Source organism: Stegodyphus dumicola, chromosome 3, assembly GCF_044657685.1.
Source record: "Stegodyphus dumicola isolate Sdum_Otavi_A_Nest chromosome 3, ASM4465768v1".
Lineage (NCBI taxonomy): Eukaryota > Metazoa > Arthropoda > Arachnida > Araneae > Eresidae > Stegodyphus > Stegodyphus dumicola.
Window position 1 is genome coordinate 26,209,471 of NC_140770.1, and position 21,003 is coordinate 26,230,473.

Here is a 21,003-nt window from a genome sequence, read left to right on the forward strand (position 1 = left end):
TGTACAATTTACAAATATAAGAAAAAAGAAACTGAGATCACTGAGCCGGGTAACAGAGTGGATATATATATATATATACGTTTGGTGCGGCCGATTGTAACCAAAATACGAGGTGCACATTTACATGTTATAGCAGTCGTATATACAAAATTTCAACGTTCTGAGGCTACTCGTTTTTGAGTTATGCGAGATACGTACGTACGTACAGACGCCACGAAAAATAATCTTCGGAATTCATTTTAAAGCAATTTTATATTTTTTTGGGGGGGGCCCTTACGTAAACAAATATCACGCAAAAACATCGTTAAATTTCATTGGATAGCGGTCAAAATGCATATTTTCGTTGAAATATGCTGCCTGAAACTTATCGCAATTACTATACTTCCTTTTTACTTCGTACAAGGAAGTAATGCGTTTTCCACTTTTCAGGATTTTCATGTGTTTATGCCTTGAAAATGGGCCCTTTGCCAACACAGGCAATTTTTAATGCGTAAGCAACTAAGGAACTACAAAAAACAAATTCTTCGATAATTCAAACATTTTAATTCCACTTAAAATACTGTTGTCCAGTTAAAGGTAAAATTCTGTGTGCATTCAGTGTATTACGAACCCGTACGTATGGGGTCGTAATAGACTGAATGCACACAGACACTTGATAAAACAACTTGATAAAAGTTATTTTACTACTAAAAATGAGGTAAAAGTGCGTGCGATGTGTTCGAAATGTTAATGCACCTCACTTCAAAGAAATGTGCCATCAAAATTTAAGTTGTTAAAATAAAAATGCCAAAGAATTCAGTCATACTTTATTTCTAAATTAATAAAACATTGATTCAGAGTCCGTCATACCTCATTGGGAATTTAATTCCAATACGCAGTTTCATTGGCTACTGGCGACTTACATTACCAACATATTTTAAATTGTCATATATACGATCAAACCTGCTGGGAAAATGCATTTCTGAATAACAAAAACCTTAAATGGGTGACCTGGTGCGTGACCTACAAATTTCAGTTGGTATGTAGAGTCTTAAACTTTCAAACAGAGTTAGTAAACTATTTTTACTCCGCATGAATATATATATATATATATTGATAGAAATTCTTCAATATAAAATTATTGTTTTCCTTTAAATAACATCTATTCATTTCCTTAGTGTTATCTATGATTCCTGAGAGTTATGAATTAGTTTATTACGACGATGATTTCCTTGGAGTTATGAATCCCGAAATCATTGATTCTACTGTTTCTTCGGAAGGAGATGATATGGACCAAGATGAATTGATTAAAGAGCTTGAATTAATAGAAAAAATAGGAAAAGAAGAAGAGGAAATGGTATATCTTTTTAAATATTGTAGTTTTTAGATATTTCAGTTATGTATTTTTAAGATTACCGACTTTATTTTTTTTCCTTTGTATGCTGATATTATGTATTTTTTAAATGTTAATTTTTATTGTTATCATTTTTATATTCTATGTAGGTTTAGTAAGAAAACTATTTTTCCACAATGGGCAAATTTTGTCTCATTTACGTTTGATTGATTAGCTTTTATTTATATTGATATTTAATCTGCTAACCGCCCAGACAGTAAAGTGGTTAATGATTCTGACTGCTGAATTGAAGGGCCCGGATTTGAATCCCGAAGAAGGCCTGGATGTAAATTGTCTATCCCTTCATAAGACGCAATGTTGGCCCACCTATTAAGAGCCTCTATAATAAAGTGACCACTGTTTCCGGCCTTAGTAGTGGCCAACGCCCCTAACGGCTAGTGGCCGCCGCCGGAAAATATATAAATATATACATATATTTAATTTGCTAGGAAAGAGTTTGGTAGAATAGGGTCTTCCTCTTCTTCTTTAATGGCCAGACAGCCCAGGATGGGCCCTTGCCGTCCTCAGAATCGAATTCCAAGCTCTTCTATCCCTGGCCATGGACACCCAATTGGTTATTTTTAAAATTCTTAAGTCTGTTTCCAAACAGTCGAGCCACCTAAGTTTAGGTCTTCCTCTTTTTCGGGGGCCGAATGGTCTGGCCGAGAAGATCTTTTTAGTTACCCGATTTTCATCCATTCTGCACAGGTGTCCTGCCTATTTAATTCTCTGAATCCTTATATATTTTACTATATCTGTTTCTTTACAAGATTTATAGAGTTCAGAGTAAGTTCTTCTTCTCCAGATATTGTTACATTTTATGCCACCAAAAATACTTCTCAAAAATTTTTATCTCAAAGACAGAAATGATATTTTTAGCTTTTTCTGTCATTGACCAGGTCTCAGCAGAGTATGTAAAAATGGGTCTGATTAAGCTTTTGTAAATTAAAATCTTCGTTTTTCTGCTAGTGAAGTTTGGTAGTACCTACATATGTGAACAGATTTTTGTAAAATGAAAATCCTAGAATCGAAAACAAGAACACGGCTGACAGACATTTGGAGGAAACTTTACGAATTGCAACAACACAGATTAAAACTAAAGTAATTACCATCTCCCGCCAGTAATTGTAAGTTTCTTCTTCTTCTTCTTCTTCTTCTTCTTCTTTTTTTTTTTTTTTTTTTTTTTTTTTTTTTATTGTAATTGTATTTTGTAACATCGTTCTGTACAATCATCTTTACTTTCTTTTCATAGTTAAAAAAATGTTGCAAAACATTTTAATTCGATTTAGATTTAACTTTTTGGAACCAATGTACATATAAATCAGTAATACTACCTCTTCGCTTAGAATCAATTGTAGTCTTGTAAAACAAACCTTCCTTTTCTATATAAATTTTCTGACCACACTATTTTTTTTTTTTGGACGGACATGTGGCCCGCGGATCTTTATGAATTTATTGATGAGGCCCTCGGGCGTGAAAGGTTGAAGACACATAGTTTAGACCCATGGAGGTAGGAAGTAAGATGGAGTCGCCCTAAACAAGTTTCTCCGTACCCTGCTCTGAAGCACCGGCGATCCCTACGTGGTGACCAAAACATTGGGTCATTTACCATTGAGTTCTATGGGATTTGACGCGTTCGGGTGTAAATATTTTGTAATTACGTCGCAAATATACATATAAATGTATATATTTTCTTTTTCTACAACACTTCAGAGTCCTAAGTATGTGAAAACAACATATTTTTAAACAACATTTCATTCTGAACGGAATTAAATGCTATACTCTTCACAGGACATTTTTCTCAGAATGGTTTAATTTGAATGAAATATTTTCACAAGTTTTCGTTAATTACATTAGAAAAAAAAATTAAGGTAATTCGATTTTATTCGGTTAAGGTACAAAAATTAAGATCAAAGTTTATTGTATTATTAATATTAAAATTATGCATTATTTCTTTTCTATTTATAGAGCTTCTTCCTAAAATACTTTCTTAAATATGACATGATTTTTTGGCTTCTGAGGCATCTTTTAAATCGAAAAATGTAAGTCAATTTATAATTAATGCTCTATTCGGTTCATTTTAAATTAGAGAATTATTAGGAATTAGCGAAATACTTTAAATAAGTATTTCGCTAATTCCTAATAATTAAATAGGTATTAAATAGTATTTGACTTTCTCTGAACATTTCTGAAAGGGAATAAGATAAGTTTTTTTTTTTTTTTTTTTTTTTAAGTATTATTTAAAACTTGTAACTGAGTTATTATAAAATGTAAAGGGAATAATTCTTTTAATTATACTTATCAGATTTTTTTTTTTTTTTTTTTTTTTTTACCCTTCATTTCAACAATACATATTCCAAAACTCTTTATTACGTTCTTAAGTGCGCATCTCATAGCATTTGCTTTACAATACCTTTTAACAGATTGCTTTCCAATACGAACAATTCTTGCTTAAATAGTTTTATAACGTATTTGTCAACAGGATTTCAATTTATGTTTACAATTCAATATTAAGGTTATTATATATTTAGATAACATTTATAATCATTATAAATTAGATACATTTAATCATTAGATTTCTTCACAGTACTTTCACAGTTGTTTATAAGTAAATGAATTCTTCATTTCAAATACATTTATAATAATTTAATGAATATTTAAGTATTTTGTCAAAGGCAGATACATGCTTTTTGCAAGCACATGCATAAATACCCATACATATTTCCTATTTATCATTTCCGGCATGTGCAAATCTTTAATTTCTGTGCATTCACTATATTTTTCGTGTAAAGTAATTTACACTAATTTAGCATACACCCGAAAGTTTTACATAAAATATATATGTATATAATTTGAATGAAAATTATAAGTATTATTTTTAATACCCACTCAAAGGTCAGTTTTTCTTCAAAATTCCTCCACGATAGCATCTCTCTCTTTAGGCAGATAGCCCTTGCATGCGTTACTCTATTTAATAAAAACTTAATCTGACCTATGTGCCTAATTACAAATATTTTAACATACATAATTTTATATTTACATTTAGCCATCAAGTTTCAAACTTTTCAAATCTTCTAGAAAATAAATTTTGGCAGATCTTTTTTAGCAATTTTCTTAAAATCTATATTTTTGTAGTGCAACTGCTTAGAATTTTATAAAACAAATTCATAATCAAAATCGCTGTTGTTAGTTATCGAAAAATAACCAAGATGTGATTTTTGCGTAAATGTCAGTAAACTATACAAATCGCTATTATCCATTACACTATGAATGTTTCTTTCATGCGAGAGTGTCCCTTTTTCGATTTCTGTGGAACTGTCGTGTGTCGAAATACTATCAGAATCTTGTCAAGCGAGCTTCTGAATGTAAACAAAGAATACCCCGTCTGGTGACCCAAGCTTCAAAGCAGTGCTTCACTTCTAGCGCGGAATGGCCCCTCCTCCCTTTCCTACCTCCATGTTTAGACCAATCAGAGCCAGACTGACAACTCGCCTCCGTTTGTTTGCAAAATGGGTATCGAAGTGCCAGTTGCAATTCTTGAAGTTTCCAACGAATTAATTTCTGTTCTAGGCGACAAAATGAAGAAGAAAAGGGAATTAATTACATGACTGTATAAGCTCGCCCTGATCAATTGGGAGCATTAAATCAACTTTTAAATGAACTTCGGGGGGAGGATATCCAAAGTTACAAAAACTTCATCAGAATGGGTGTAGGATAGTTTGAACTTTACTGGAAATTATCACTCCACTTATTCAGGGAGGAAAAAAAAAAAGAAAAAAGTTCTTTCGAGATGCTCTGTCAGCATAATTAAATGGCAGATAGCGCTTCGGGTTTTTTTTTTTTTTTTCTTTTAGGGCGGGTGACTCGTACAGTTCTCTGCAATATTCATTTCGAGTGTGCGAAAGTGCACACTCAGCATATTTATTCCAGAGGTGTTTGAGGCCATTTTTTTTTGCGTATGAGGTTGAGCGAAAATGATTTGTCTTTTGCTTGAACTCTACAACACCCTCAAATTTTAACATGTTAATAAGATCTTCATACACCTTCTGACAGGGATTTTTATTTTAATACTTCGGACTATTCGTTTATAAATAAAACCTAATTTGTTGTTGAAATAAAAAGAGAAGTCTATAAACAAAATTTTAGATTATATTTGTGAGGCGTAAGTGACCATAGATAAAAACTGGTTTTTCGAAATTTATATCAACAAAAATCAAAATGTTTGCCCTCTCATTTATTTTTTAATTGAAAACTGTATTTTATTGGGTAGTTGAATAACATATAATTTAATTGTTTTCTGATTAAAGAAAATTCAGAAATAAATTTATTTAAAATAAATATTTTAAATCTCATGCCCTAATTTAATTTTCTTCTATGTTGTTTTCTACAATACCAAAAACTTAAAAAATTCATTCTGATCAGATTCAGACACCGATAATTTCTAAATATTATAACAAAATTTCCAAAATTATTTGGTAAATTACTATACTATATACATTTATTATTTTGTAAATTACTATAATAATATTTATAAATGTTGTTTATCTTTTGCTTCTACGTTTTCCGAATTACCTTTATAATATTTGTAAGATTCTGTTTATATTTTAGAGAAAAACTAAATAAATAATCTTTTCGCAGCGAGAAGCACAATACCAGAATCTTCTTAAAGAAGCTGAAAAACTGAACGTATCTAATCTAGAAAAAGATGCCAAAATATCTGAATTAACGCAGATAATTTATGTTTTAAAAAAGAATTTGTGCTCTTTATACAAAACTGCAAAAGCAGAAATTGAAAGTAAAGATGATCTACTCCAGCAGGCACATCAGAAGTGAGTATCGTTTATGTAGTATTTTTAGTAGCAACAACTTCTAAGTAAAATTTACTGATCTAACTTTTGATATGTGTTAAATTAATTGCGTTATTTCTGACATTTTATTCTAAATTCAGAATATTCAATAAAACTATTAATTTCTTCAAATTACTTTGCTAAATATTCATTTTAATAATGCGAATTTCTATGTAAATACTATTATATTCTGGAATCCTTCTATTTACAAATAAAAACGAAGTATTTCCTAGTGAAAATGCAACGTCAGCAATAATAATTGTTTAGTATTCTGCGATAATAAATTAGAATAAATCATGTAAATAGGATGTGTAATAGTAAAAACTATAATTAACTAAATTCAAACGATTTTGGAGGCTTGAAAGTTAAACATTTTTTTAAGAATTCATTTTAAAATCTTACATGTGAAATAAGTTTTCAAATTTAAAATTTGGTAAATTAAAATTAAAGATTTGAAAATGGGAAATAAATATAATTAAATTAATAAAGAATGATCCAACCTAGTTCTTTGTCTAGGGTACAGACTAGCCTGAGAGTAAGCCTTCCTTCATTTAATAAGTAAAAAATAAAAATATCCGCCTGTGCGGAGGGATGCCTTCCTGGAGGAATTTTAAGGAAAACTAGCTCGTATCTACGTTACACAGAGAGAAATTACGAAATCCTATACAGCAAGCCCGTTCGCCAGGATTCGAGTATACACTGACTACCAATAAGTATTTGGACACCTGTGATAGAAAAGAAAAACTAACTTTATTCAAAATCAATAGTTGGTAGAGCCTCCACGAGAGGTAATTACAGCGTGGACCCTCCGGGGCATACTTTCCACAAGTCTTTGTATGACAGCTAGTGGTATTTTCTTCCACTCGGCTTGGAGAAGACATAGAAGTTCCTTCACCAATTTTGCACGGGTAGTGCACCCCTGAATTCGGCGATGCAACTCGTCCCAGAGGTTCTCGATAGGGTTCAGGTTCATTCGATGAACTCCATTGGCACCATACCAAGGCTTGGTTAACGTCGAAACATGACAACAGGCATTTTCGTCCTGAAAGTAACAGGGGTCCAACCCGCAAAACTGCCACAACGTAGGAAGCACATTGTCATCCAAAATAGTGCAGTAGGCATCGGAGTTGAGCTTACCATGAATGGGGACCAAGGGTCCCAGCCGATACCAGGAGAAACATCCCCAGACCACAATTCCACCTCTGCCGAACTTGACTGTTGGCACAATGCATTCTGGCAGGAGAAGTTCTCCAGGTAGATGTCAAACCCAGACCCTGCCATCCGAACGGTAAAGGGTGAACCTTGATTCGTCACTCCAAAGTACCCGTTTCCACTGATCTGCGGTCAAATTTCGATGTGCTTTGCACCACATTAACCGAGAAGCGCGATTGGACTTTGTGATCAAAGGCTTATGGGCAGCAGCACGACCATGAAAACCAAGCAGATGTGCTTCCTTACGGATAGTATTCATTGAAACAATACTCCCGGATGCTTGTTGAAACTCGCGGATGAGGGCCATCGGTTGGGTTCGGTTCTTCCGAATTTCTCTGGACAGCACTCTTCGGTCTCTATCTCCCAGTTTCGTTGGTCTGCCGACTCGGGGCACATTCCGACAATCACCGCTCACCTTCCACTTCTTAATCACACAGGCCACTGTCGATTTTGGGTACTTCAGATTGCTAGATTTGTCCCTTAAGGATCGGTCACATTTGTGATACCCGATAATTATACCTTTCTCGAAATCAGAGAGCTCCGAACTGCGAGGCATCTTGCATGCGACTAAAGCCGATGCTGTTTCCTACACGATATATACCGGCGGAGTCCGTGACGTACCTTGGAACCGCAGATATCGTCATTTGCATAGGTGTCCAAATACTCATTGGTAGTCAGTGTAGATCATCAGGCATTTAGAAACTTTATTTATCATCAGTATTAGAGACTCCGCTCGCTCATTGGTGATCCTATGAGATTTCCAGACACTGCACCCAATTTTATTATAAATGAATATAATTTATAATAATTTATTATAAATGAATATTAATTTTATGTTGAGTATTTCACCTGGAAAAAAGAATGCGCAATGTATGCCAGCGTTTAATGATAATAAATTTCAAACTAGCTGCTACGCGACCAGCCCTCGTCTGGCTTTTAAATGTACCAGAAAAATCCCTAAAGGAAAAATGCCAAAAATTAAATTTAAAAACTGCACAGAATTTTACTCTGCAGAACAACTACAAAAAAACAAACAATAGCAAAAAAAAACAGAAATTTTAATAAAAGTGTGTTATAAAAAAATTACAATGAAATAAGCAATAAATCTCATATTTTCAAGAGAAAACAGTCAGAAGTCCAGTATCCAAAGCAATGAATGAAAAACTGTTATCAGAAAGCAATAACCAATCGAAATTGTGCTTTGTGGATGATATCCTACCTATACTTTAAGATATATATTGTGTGTGTGATTATGGCAAAGCCTCCAGGGCTATCTGCCTAAGGGGAGGGATGCCTTCGTGGAGGACTTTCTGAGGGAAACTGGCTCGTATACACGTTACACATGGGAAAAACCACGAAACCGCCCATGCAGCCAGCCCGTTCGCGGGGTTCGAACCTCGGACCGAACTACCAGTGTTCAGCGACTTTACCGCTCGGCCGCTGGTGGGCACACAGATATATATTGTGAAATATTTCTGAATAATTTAAATATTGAAACTGCTCTTTTACTTATAATTATATATAATAAATAAAAACAGCTTAGTTTAATAAAATCCTAAGGAATCAAGTGTGTTTAGCTTCAATTGTGCTAGTCATTTTCCTTTATTTTGACAGACGGAAATTGGTCAAGATTTCTATGTAATATATCTTTCAGATTAAATGAAGTTGTATGTCAAAACAGAAAGCTACATCTCACCTCTTCGGAAGCAAAGTCAAGTCACGTAGATAAGCAGAGTCTTAGTTCACATTACAGAAATATTTCAGGTAAAATCATGTTTTGTCACATCTCAAGATTTGTTACTAGATTTAGGAAGAAAGTTCACACTGATTTTCTACTGTTTCGCTTCCTTGTACGAAGTAAAGGAAGTGTTCTAATCACTAAAAATTCCGGGTACCATATTTCAAAGAAAATATCCATTTTGACTGCTATCGAATGCAATTTAATAATGTTTTTGCGTGAAATCTGTACGTAAGGACAGGAAAAAGGACTCTTTTTACCCAAACGAATTATAAAACCGATTTAAATTGGATTCAGAAGAGATTTTTTTTCGTGGCGTTTGTACGTATGTATGTATGTATCTCGCATAACTCAAAAACGAGTAGCCTCAGAACTTTGAAATTTTGTATATAGGACTGCTATAACATGTAGTTCTGCACCTTCCATTTTGGTTGCAATCGGCCGCATTAAAAGTATATATATATATATAAGAAATGTTCTCTATTCGTATAAAGCTAATATAAATTTAAAATTTTAGTAAGAAGTTTTAATTGCAAAAATAAAAAATTAATTATTGCTGCGAACTAATTTGCAATATCATTTAAATTCTAAGAGCATATGTAAATTAAGTGCACATATCTAAAACCATGAAAAATATATAATTCCAAAAAAGTTTATTTTAGGTTTGCATGTATAATTCGTGTGGGGGGAAGTTTTCAATAGGCAAGAGTTTCTAAATTGCTTTGGTTTTCTACTCTTAATTACACTGGTTATCATAAATTAAGAAAAAATCACAAAAATCACGATTACTGGAAAAGTTACATGTAAAATTTGATGAAACTTACCCACAATATAAAACACACAGTAAGGTATCAAATAACATAAAAAGAAATTACCAGACAGATGTGGTAGTATAGAAATTAGCACATGTATAAAATGAACAAATCGAAGGTGTCAGTTTGCTATAAGAAAAGTAACTTCAATATGGAATATGATCGCCTCTAGAAGCAATACAGCACATACAGCGATGAGTGATGCTTTCAATTATGCGGTCTATCAGTTCCATAGTAAGCCCGACAAGGGCGGATTGTGAGCAGCTCGACCCTCCCTAAAGCATCCCAAACGTGCTTGATAGGATTCAAGTCCGGAGATCGGGCTGGCCACTCCATGCGCATAATTGTTTCCTGTTGAAGATAATCATCTAGGATGCGAGCCCTGTGTGGTCTTGCGTTGTCGTCCTGTAACAGGAAAGCATCACCTATTGCTCCGGTATATGGGCGCACATAAACATCAAGGATGTCATCTCTATAAATCTGAGTATTCACAGTTACCCTTGGAAAGACATGGGGGTCTGTGCGTCCACCCAAAGAGATGCCACCCCAAACACAGACACTGCCTCTTCCGTATGCATCTCTTTCACAGATGTTTGACGGATGATGACGGGTTCTAGGTTCTCTTCATATCAAATAACGCCTACTATTGCTTTCTAGACTAAACCTGGGGTCATCCGTAAAGAGAACCGCCCTTCATTGATCAGTCGTCCAGTTGACATGTTGTCGTGCCCAATGAAAACGGTCCCTCCTATGGCGTGACGTGAGCGGCACACAAATGGCTGGTCGCCTCGCATACAGACCATCTTCGTGAAGCCTTCTACGCACAGTTGACGTTGACACGAACCTTCCGGTGGCTGCAGTAAAGGAGGATCTAAGAAGAGTCGAAGTAGCGGTTCTATTCCTACGTGCACATAATGTCAAATATCAATCATCGGCACTCGTCGTAGCAGTTGGCCGTCCTTGGCTGAACCTCCTAGATGCCGAATCTGTGGTTTGAAATTGCCTCCAAAGTCTATGAACCACAGAAGGACTCACATTTACCCATCTGGCCACTTCTGTTTGACTTTATCCTGCCTCTAGTCTCCCAATGGCTCTCCATCGCAGATCTGCAGGCAAATGATGCCTGGAGGTCATTCTTACGAATTGGCTACCTCAGATTTCTGATGTTACTGTCACAGTGAAATATGTGGGCTTGCTCTCAAACATAGACTTTTATGCTCCTCGCAGATGACGTATTCCGAAAGCAGCGCCACTAATTTGCATATCGCAGTTTTACTCAGCTACTCTTACTTGGCAACATATTCAAATTTTACACGTTTGGTTTATTTTTGAGGGAGTTATCGCTATTTTTGTGATTTTCCCTTAATTTATGATAACCAGTGTACATTACATTTAATTAATATTAATAGAAATAATAATTAATATTAATATTAATAGAACGCATTTAATTAATATTAATATTAATAGAATGCACTAATTATAATGCTAGTTGGGTTTCAAGGAAGTTATATCGAAACATAATTAACCTGTTGCATTCGAATCTATTGAATTATTTACTACTATTATTGAATCTAAATTATCTACTATTTATTGAATCTCCCAATACCAAAAATACATAAATAAAAATAAATTAATTTAAAAAAATCTGAAAGGTTTCAGATTTTAAATTACGTCTAAAGGGGTGCTTTTTAACGTTTTGTGTATTACCTTTATTTAATAAATATCATGTTCTTTGCACTTAAACCATAAAATTCAGTTCAATAGTAATGTCGCAAAATAGTTTTAAAATGAGCCCATCTTTAGAATTTCCGATACACAGACAGTTCCGCGTTTTGGAGATACTCGTAAAAAGGTTTTTTTCTTCCCCCCCCCTCCGCAGACTGTTGCCATTGCTCGCATTGAAATCCTTGAGTTTGTTAATTGAAAATTCGTTAAAGTTTTACAAAATAGGAAATCGATAATAAAACAAATTCCAAATTTGGTCTTCCACATGCTCATATAAAGTAAGATAATTACGTCTTTCAAAATTCGATGGCTCTATGTACCCTTGTTTTATCACAATGTGAGAAATAGACATACATTTATGCAGATTTTTCATTATTTAATTTCTTCAAATATAATGCAGGACTCTAACATTGGGTGGCAACAGTTTGAAAAGTGAAACGGACATTTATAGTGATTCACCGCAAAATCGCAAAACGAAATTAATAGTCTTTCAGGGACAAAAGTCCCTTTGGTCTAAAAATCTGAAAGCTTTCGGATTTTACATTACGCCCAAAGGGGCGGTTTTTAACGTTTTATGGGTTGCTTTTATTTATTAAATATCATGTTCTTCGTACTTAAACCATAAAATTCAATTCAACAGCAATATTGCAGAATAATTTTAAAATGACCTTATATTTAGAATTTTCGATACACAGTCTCGCGCGCTAGAGATTTAAAAAAAAAAAAAAAAAATCGTTCAGTGTTGCCATTGCTGGCTTTAAATCGTTGACTTTGTTAATTAAAAATTCGCTAAAGTATTACAAAGTATGAAATCGATATTCGGCCCATATTCGCTGGAGGATTACGTTATTCAAAATTTGATGGCTCTATATGCCGTTGTTTTATCACAATGCGAGAAACATACATAAATTTTTGCAGAGTCTTAATTTTTTTTTAATTTCTTTAAATATAAGACATGGCAATGATATTTGGTTGTAATAGTCTGAAAAATGAAACGGACATTTAAAGTTTTCAACGCAAAATGCGAAAACGAAATTAGTACCGTTTCCGGCCTAACACCCTTTGGGCTAGAAATAAATAAAGCTAAATTAAATTTACATTGGATTTAAAATTACTGACCAGACCTTTTTGTAGATGATACATTGAAAAAATATCAGTAAAGTATTATTCTTAATTCTTTGTTTTCCTTTCGAGTACATAGTGATATTGATATTAAAAGAATGTTTTATTTTCCAATTATTCGTATCATTGTTACTCAAGGTATTAAAGGCAGTTTTCTTAGGTTCTTTTTAATTTTTTTTTTATGGTTGTATCCGAATGCTACGGGTTAGATTTCGTGATTAAAAAGACCGTATAAGTTTTTATTTGAGTTTACCCAGTTATTATGTTGCCTTTTCTATAAGGTCTACTTTCCTCAGCTTTCACCAGGCAGTAATTTAATGTAAAAGTGAGCTTTTAAGGTCTAAAATTCAACAGAGAGAGTTTGACAGTCACTCTTCTTCGGTTTTTCTGCTATTGCGGTTTGACTATCAGCTTAAGCTCTTGTTAGCCGCAGTTACTTTACGAACATTTAGTCAAGGGTGAGAAAAGTTTTACTTAAGCATGTACTTTGCACTCTATACAATTTGAACTTGTGTTCCGCATGCTAGTGGAGTTCTACTTTAAGCACTGATTTTGTGTAAATACCAGGTCGACGGGTAAATAAACAGTTTTACTTTGAACTTTGGTTGTTATAGTTGTCCGCTGGCAGCTCCTTATGGTTATTCAAAATTGATTTCGCATTTTAGGGAATTTAGTATAATCATGTATTGATATTCATAATACATGATTATACTAAATTCTCTAAAATTCGAAACTGAGTGGATTTCACAGCTATATTCCTACATAATATTCAATGCCTGTTATTTAAAAATGGGCCTTCGTTTTTATTGTAAACCTGTTATGGAAATAACCCCATTGAAACCTTCCTCTTTAGTGTGATTATTACAGTTCATTATATTATTATATTCATTGTGCTCCCAGTACTTATTATAATCGTCTTATTATGTTTATCTGTATACTAATTATGTTTATCTGTTATTTTTGTTACACTAAAGCAGATTGTTCAATTTAAGTTGTGAATTTCAAATTGCATTGAGACTACACTGTAATCTCTTTTATGTCCTAAATCATTATCACTACATAGTATAAAACAAAGTCGCTTTCTCTGTCCCTATAATCCCTATGTATGCTTAAATCTTTAAAACTACGCAACGGATTTTGATGCGGTTTTTGTTTTTTAATAGATAGAGTGATTGAAGAGAAAGGTTTATATGTATAATAACATCTATTAAATAGTGGAGAAATACTGTTATTTTTTAGGTTTCTAATGCGATGTCGTAAATAATTGCATTTTTTCCGCTTACATTGCAAACGCAGGCTGAACCCTACGAGATTTATCAAAATAATGTACTAAGTATTGTACACACTGAAAAGGTCTACAGATTTAAAAATTGCGGGACGTAGCGTTTGCGGCGGTACCGGCCGGCCGGGGCGGCGGGAGCGTGCCTAAAAATAGCGCGTCGGAGGCCGCGGTTCTCCTTATAGCACTTTGAATTTAGCAGCGATCGAACGCGTTTATTATCGGAGCTCTCTAGCTTTCAGCGCGACAACGTATCAGTAATTATAAGATAAATAATTGCATGATAGTAGTTTTAAAATATAAATGATATTCTATTCTAAGGTTAATTTTTAAATCGCACTTATAGTAATTATAAGTACATAAGGTTAGATAAGATTAGATTAAATAAAACCATAATTTATGGATTGGAATTTTCTATTAAGATCTTGGTCAAAATTTAGAGTTAAATCAATTTAATATTAGGGAAATTATTTTCAAAAATCGTAATTTAAGGTGAGGTATGTAAGTTCAGAAAAAGATTATGAACTGCGATTCATTGTTAAAATATCCATTAATATTTTATACCCGTGCGAAGCCGGAGCGGGTAGCTAGTTTTTAATAAATACTGGATGCAGGGCGTAGGGTGGTATTGCACGATGTACCATAATAAGTAAATTCTGAGATAATTTGGAAATCTTCCGTTGCCTATTTCCTCAGCCATTCTTTGTAAATTTTTATAAATCTCTCTCTCTTTTTTTTTTTTTTTTTTTTTTTTTTTTAAAGCCCAAAGGGGGTTAGCCCAGAAGGGCTATTAATTTCGTTTTGGCATTTTGCGTTAAAAACTTTAAATGTCCGTTTTACTTTTCAAAGTGTTGTTGCCAAATATTATCCCCCTGTCTTATATTTAAAGAAATTAAATAATGAATAATCTGCATTAATGTATGTATGTTTCTCGCATTGTGATAAAACAACGGCACCCAGAGCCATCAAATTTTAAATAATGTAACCTTAAACTAAATATGGGCATCTAGAAGCCCGAATTTAGAATTTGAAATTTGCTTTATTATTGATTTCATATTTTGTAACACTTGATTAACAAACTCAACGATTTCAAAGCGAGCAATGGCAACACTGCACGGGGGGAAAAATTATGTCCAGCGCGCGAGACCATCTATCGGAAATCCTAAACACATATGCTGTTTTCAGAGTCGTAGCTAGGGATTTCAGCGCCCAGAGACAACTGAAGATTTCGTGACACAACTGAAGATTACTGAAGATTCAACAACTGCTTGCCAAAGATGGAAAATATGTAATTCTAAAATGTCGTAACATCAGTTTGGCGCCCCTTGGTTTCTGCGCCCGGGGACAGATGCCCCCCTCTAGCTACGCCCCTGGCTGTTTTATATACTATTTTGTGATATTGCTGTTGAATTTGTGTGGCTTAAGTGCGAAGAACATGCTATTCAATAAATAGAGGTAACACAGAAAATGTTAAAAAAAAGCCCCTTTGGGCATAATGTGAAATCTGAAACCTTTCAGATTTGTTTTATTATCTTTTTTTTTTTTTTTTTTTTTTTTTTTTTTTAAGAGTTAGTACGGAAAGGCACTACCAGTTGGCCCGTGGTACATCGCTGGTGTCCCCCATAATTTTACCTTAATTCTGTTATGAAATCTAAAATACCTGAATCTGTTGTGAAATAATAATAGGATCCGGAAGAATGTACTTTAAAAATACTGAATAAGATATTTTGCCTTAAAAATTAACCCTTATGATGGAAAATATGTAAGTGTCAACATGTTAATAAATTCAGTTGAACGTAGTTCTGTTATGACATGCAATCACATAAAACCTCTTTGAATGGCATTATTGCCGGAAACAAACGGATGCATCAGCAGGTGTGGCAGAATCTTTTCTTTTGAACAAATAGCTCTAAGCATCCAGACACATATCTGAGTTGGGAAGAAAATAAGTATCATTTGCAGAAAATAATTTTAGCTGCTTTTTTACACACTTGTAAACTGCGTTTAAAATGTCTGCATCTTATTGGAAATTGTTGTACCTGTAGAACCTTTCTGAAAATCTCCAAATAATTTTATCAGGACTACAAGGAAGATGGTGCAGCGTATTTCACCCTTTCTTTCCTACTTACTTTGTGGGTTATCAGCAAGAAACGAATCTTAGTTTTCATGCTTTGGGATCTAAATTGCCAACACTTTTCATATAGTTAATTACCAGAAAAATCAATATAAATAGCATGCTAGGCAAATTGTCGGAAAAATTCTACATAAATGAAAGAGTGGAAGACATAAACTTTCTTCTCAAAAATCTAGGACAAATAAGAATTTTGTATTCAGAAATAAGTGAGTACTTGATGAAAGAATCTTATGTAATACCTCTTATTGCTGTGATCAGCTCTTAGTACACAGAAAAGCCACATAATAATTTGGAAACTTGAAGTTACCTAAAACAGTACAAAATAGTCCAGAAGGTGTTGCAGAATGGAGTGTATGTTTCCCTTTGATATCATAACCTTAATTTTAATCATGTTACGATGGATCAAGATAAACATATTGATATTTCAAAATAAAATTTGAAGTCATTGTCTCAGAAATTTAGCACTCAAAATACATCGAATTCTGGACATATGCAACTCGCTTACAGTGAACTTTCCGCTAACGTCAGTCTAAGTTGTTATTTGTAATATGTTCGCTTAGGAACATGTAAATGAAAGCCTTCATTTACGGTGAAACAAAAAACTCTAGAAAAGAAAATGTAAAAACTGTACGTTACTTGAAAATAAATCTTTTCGGGAAAGTTTCGATTATACTCAGAAAAATACTACACTTTAATGTGCATTCATTAAGCAAATTAAAGGTCAAAAAAATGTTTCTCGGATGTGTTGAAATCATTCGCAGTGGCCCGCTATTAAAGCTGGCAGGCTTAAGTGAAAGTGGTTAAAAGTACTGATTAGAATTCATAAGGATTTTGTCCTAATTGGTTACTAAAAACTGTGAGACTCTATTTTATAGATATTGCGTATAAGTATTTTTATATTTAATGAATTCTATGATGTTCGAGCATTGACGGTGTTATTAATATTCTCTGAAGTTTTTATGATGCTTCGTGCTTTCGGATTGAGTTTGGAAACGGATGAAAATTATTACCGCAGTTACTTATGGAAACCTAGCCCCTGCATAACGAATGTTGTTGCAGAATGAATCAGATTTGTTGTGCAAGGCACCAGCGTATTTAATACGTCTTGTTCATCTCCTCCAAGGTTAAATTTGCTTATTCTCAAGAAATAGCTTAAACCATTTCACTGTTTTACAAAATTGAATTATTTGCTTCTTTTTCTTTCCTCCAAATTTTGCCTCGAAAACTGACTTCAGAAATGTTTCTTTTCCCCCTTTCACCAGCTGTCTATTCAGAAAAATTCCATTCAAGGATGTTGAGTAACGTCTCTTTACCAGGGAGAAAAAATTATATTGTGTTAACTAGTTTCTTATCTGAAAACTTAACAAAGACGAGCCCCTAAAGGCATGAGCAATAGTTTTATTGCAATGCCTGTTGAAATGGACCAGAAGTTCTTTCCTTTTTTCCATCTTTGTATGATCCTCTTAGGAATCGCCGATAATTAATTATGAAGATCAAATTAGATGCAAAAATTTCAAACTTAACAACATTCCAAGCTACACACGTGCGTATCCCCGAGCGTTCGACAACTGACTGCCTTTGCTTTATTAGGATCTTAGAAGAGAAAATTTTACTCTGTAATCAGGTGCTGCCATCTCTCGGCTATACTGGGGTTGAATTGGTAGGATGTTCTTTTAAAGACTTTTTCAAATAGAGTAAACCACAACAATCCTAATACCACTCCCGTTGTGGAGAGAGCGTGTCTAATTAGGCCATCATTCAACTCTTTTCATTTTCTCTGCATTCTGGCGTGTTGAATAATAGAAAATAAATAAAATAAATATTTATATCTATGGAAAGAACACAAGGCCCAACTTTCTATCAGTTTTACTTGAGTTGTTTTAAAAGCAGACGATATTTAACTATGTCAGACAATAATTTAGTTTAAATGAACTGAAGAGAAATAATTCTTTAAATAAAAATGTTTTAATAAAAATGTTATATATTTTTCTTTCCTTTATTATAATCATTCTAAAATATACAAACAGCTTAGTTTTTTTTTTTTTTCCTTCTGTGAGAAAAACCTGTTAAAAGGCACATTGGCATATTTCTTTTTCCTTTAATGTCATATAATAGGTTCAAATTACGAACGGCAGACGAGTCTGTTTTGCGGTTACGATCCAGCCCACATTTAACCCCGACGACTGTGTGCTGCTGATGCTCGACAATACTTTTCAAATCGACCATTCTGTCTCGAGGGAAATGGTGAAATGTTAATAATTACTTGAAGTGAATATTACTGTTTTACTTAATCGTATTTCAATACACTGCAAGCAAATGTACTATTTTTGTTCTTTCAATTTTTTTTTTTTTTTTTCCATAACAGATTCAGGACAAGATACAAAATATAAAAATGTAGCGAAAAGGAAAAGTCAGGATTTTCATAACAGCCCTCTTTTTGCAACGCCTTTAAATAATGGTATCTCTTCTGTTCAAGATGGAAAAGGAGATCTGAAATATGTTGAGAGAAAGAGATTCCAGGCATCTTCGGAAAATTCTTCCTCTAATCAAGGTTCCAGATATAATCGTGGAAAAGAAAACTTTCAGAAGAATGATTCTATATATAACATTTCCAAAACAACAAAGGAAGACGTACTGAAGCTATATCGGTATCAAAATGCGAAAGTGCCTTTCTTGGTCAAAAGAAAGTTCGGACTTTTGCATAATTGCAAGAAGAATTAGAAGAAAAAACTGTTTGAAGAATATAGCAGTAAAAGCATAATATCTACACCTACACTATTTAACTCTGATAGAGGCTTATTATGTATGAAATATGTGTAATTAAAGAAAATGATTACAAGCATACAAATAATAAAATATATTTATTTAATCAGAGTGGAGAATAATTTAATAATTACCTGGGCTTCAAGATATAAAATTCTTAAAGCATAAAATTAAAACTGAAATTATATTTGTTGAAATTAGAATTATGTTTGTTATATATGTACAGATTTATTAAATAGGTTTCAGACTGAGTATTTCATTTATAAATTGGGAATTGCACTGGGGACTCCATATCAGATTACATTAAAAAGTCTGGAAACATTTTTAAAATATGAAATTGAGTGATTTATGACATCTCTTTCAACACTGTGGCCGTCGTAGTTTTTATATCTTCGCATGAAAAGTCTGTTTTTGCATAGCTACACTTTGAATTTTGAGGTTGCTCAGAAATCGCCTGAAATGAGTTCATATGATGTGGTAGGTGTTCTAGTACCATCCATTTCTTATAAAAAATGCCAGTTCTGAGGCAGACTGAATTTTTTCCTCTCATTCTACCACAGAAATCTGTTTACACAATGATATTTTTTTCTTCCTTTTATTTCCCCCCGGTAATAGGGTTGTCATTCACTTTGTCTTAGCAATATCATGTTTTTTAAAAAAATATCTGTTTACCTTTTTTCTTTTAAATGCTTATTTATACAATACCCCTTTTCTTCAGAGATAAACCTATGCATAAACATGTGTATATGTTTTTTTTTTTTTTTTTTTTTTTAATTCATTAAATTAAAGTTGGAATTTACGTGAATATAAATTAAAGTCAATCACTTTCAAAGATTTTCTGTAAAATAAAAGAGATCTAAATCGATGCTATGTTCTTTCTCGCATTTTCAGTTAGGACACATAGAAATACTACACTGCATATTTCTATGCTACTGACCACTTAATCGGAGACACTCAAAGTTCTCTTTCTTCCCCAACCCATTATTTCTACTAATAATATATGTTCTTCTAAAATTTTGTATCATTTTAGATATATATAAAAAACTAAACACTCCAGATAACAGAAATTCAAGATATTCTATATTTTCAAGGATTTAGTTTCAATACTGTTAATGTTTTTGTATTTATTTAGCTATTTTTAGTAGAATTTGTAATTAAAATTGTTTTATATTCCCGTGCAATGCAGCACGAGACTCATTTGAAGAGAAAGCTACGCCGGAAATATTTAAATACAGGAAGCACGCGCATTTAACATTTTAATAAATATATATCTCGTAATTGTACTCTTTTGCTATCCAGAAAAATCGAGAAAATACTAGAATATTCTCGTGCAGGATTAAAAAGCTTATAAAAGCTGAAGGAAAACATCTCAATTCAGTTGCTTACTTAGTGCTGTTATTGACTGTAGCGAATTCGCAGTGAGATCGGATTAGCTTTCTCTGTTTTGAATTGGAGTTCTGTTCAACGTTTTAGTAGTTCAAAATATAACTAATGTGAGATATTGCGATATTGTACGAATATCTCTGAGGAAATTTCAGCATTTTGTTTTATTTCTTGGGATAAGTGTGTTCCTAGTTCTCAGTTTTCCTATATCAATACTTCTCTGAAATTTGCCTTTATTACACACATTTTGGAACGTTTGTATGTAGTCTTAGCCATATTTGCAGAAACAAGTAAAAATGGAGTTCTAAGCGAAACTGGAGTGAAGATCATGGCAGTTGTATAGAAGTGTTATATACGATAGTAAATGTTCACCACTTTGTCCATCCCATAAACTCAATCCTACTAAATAATGTCTTTAAAAATTTAAACACAACAAAGCAAATTTATTCTACAAAATAATAATAAGAATAACTTTTTACAACAGTTGCCACTGAAAGCAAAACTAAAGGGAAAATAAAACTACACTGGTTGAATGTATATGAACAATGCTATACTTAACATACTTTCCCCTTTTGATAACAGTATTTTTATCAAAACAAATATTTAATTAAACTAA

General features: G+C 33.2%; 1 protein-coding gene across 1 annotated transcript; it reads left to right on the top strand.

Moving 5' to 3' along the window:
• Window positions 1-1,178: 1,178 nt before the first annotated feature.
• LOC146997937 (uncharacterized) lies at window positions 1,179-19,091 on the top strand. The gene is made up of 4 exons (XM_085812658.1): window positions 1,179-1,336; window positions 6,011-6,201; window positions 9,086-9,195; window positions 18,607-19,091. Exons 1-4 carry the CDS (start codon window positions 1,220-1,222, stop codon window positions 18,960-18,962), a joined length of 774 nt encoding a protein of 257 aa, XP_085668784.1. The 5' UTR covers window positions 1,179-1,219; the 3' UTR covers window positions 18,963-19,091.
• Window positions 19,092-21,003: the final 1,912 nt, after the last annotated feature.

Coding starts and splice junctions, on each gene's coding strand:
- LOC146997937 (XM_085812658.1), top strand. CDS start 1,220: ATGAATCCCGAAATCATTGATTCTACTGTTTCTTCGGAAGGAGATGAT. Junction 1,337..6,010: donor GAAAAGAAGAAGAGGAAATG/GTATATCTTTTT, acceptor ATCTTTTCGCAG/CGAGAAGCACAATACCAGAA. Junction 9,196..18,606: donor ACATTACAGAAATATTTCAG/GTAAAATCATGT, acceptor TTTCCATAACAG/ATTCAGGACAAGATACAAAA.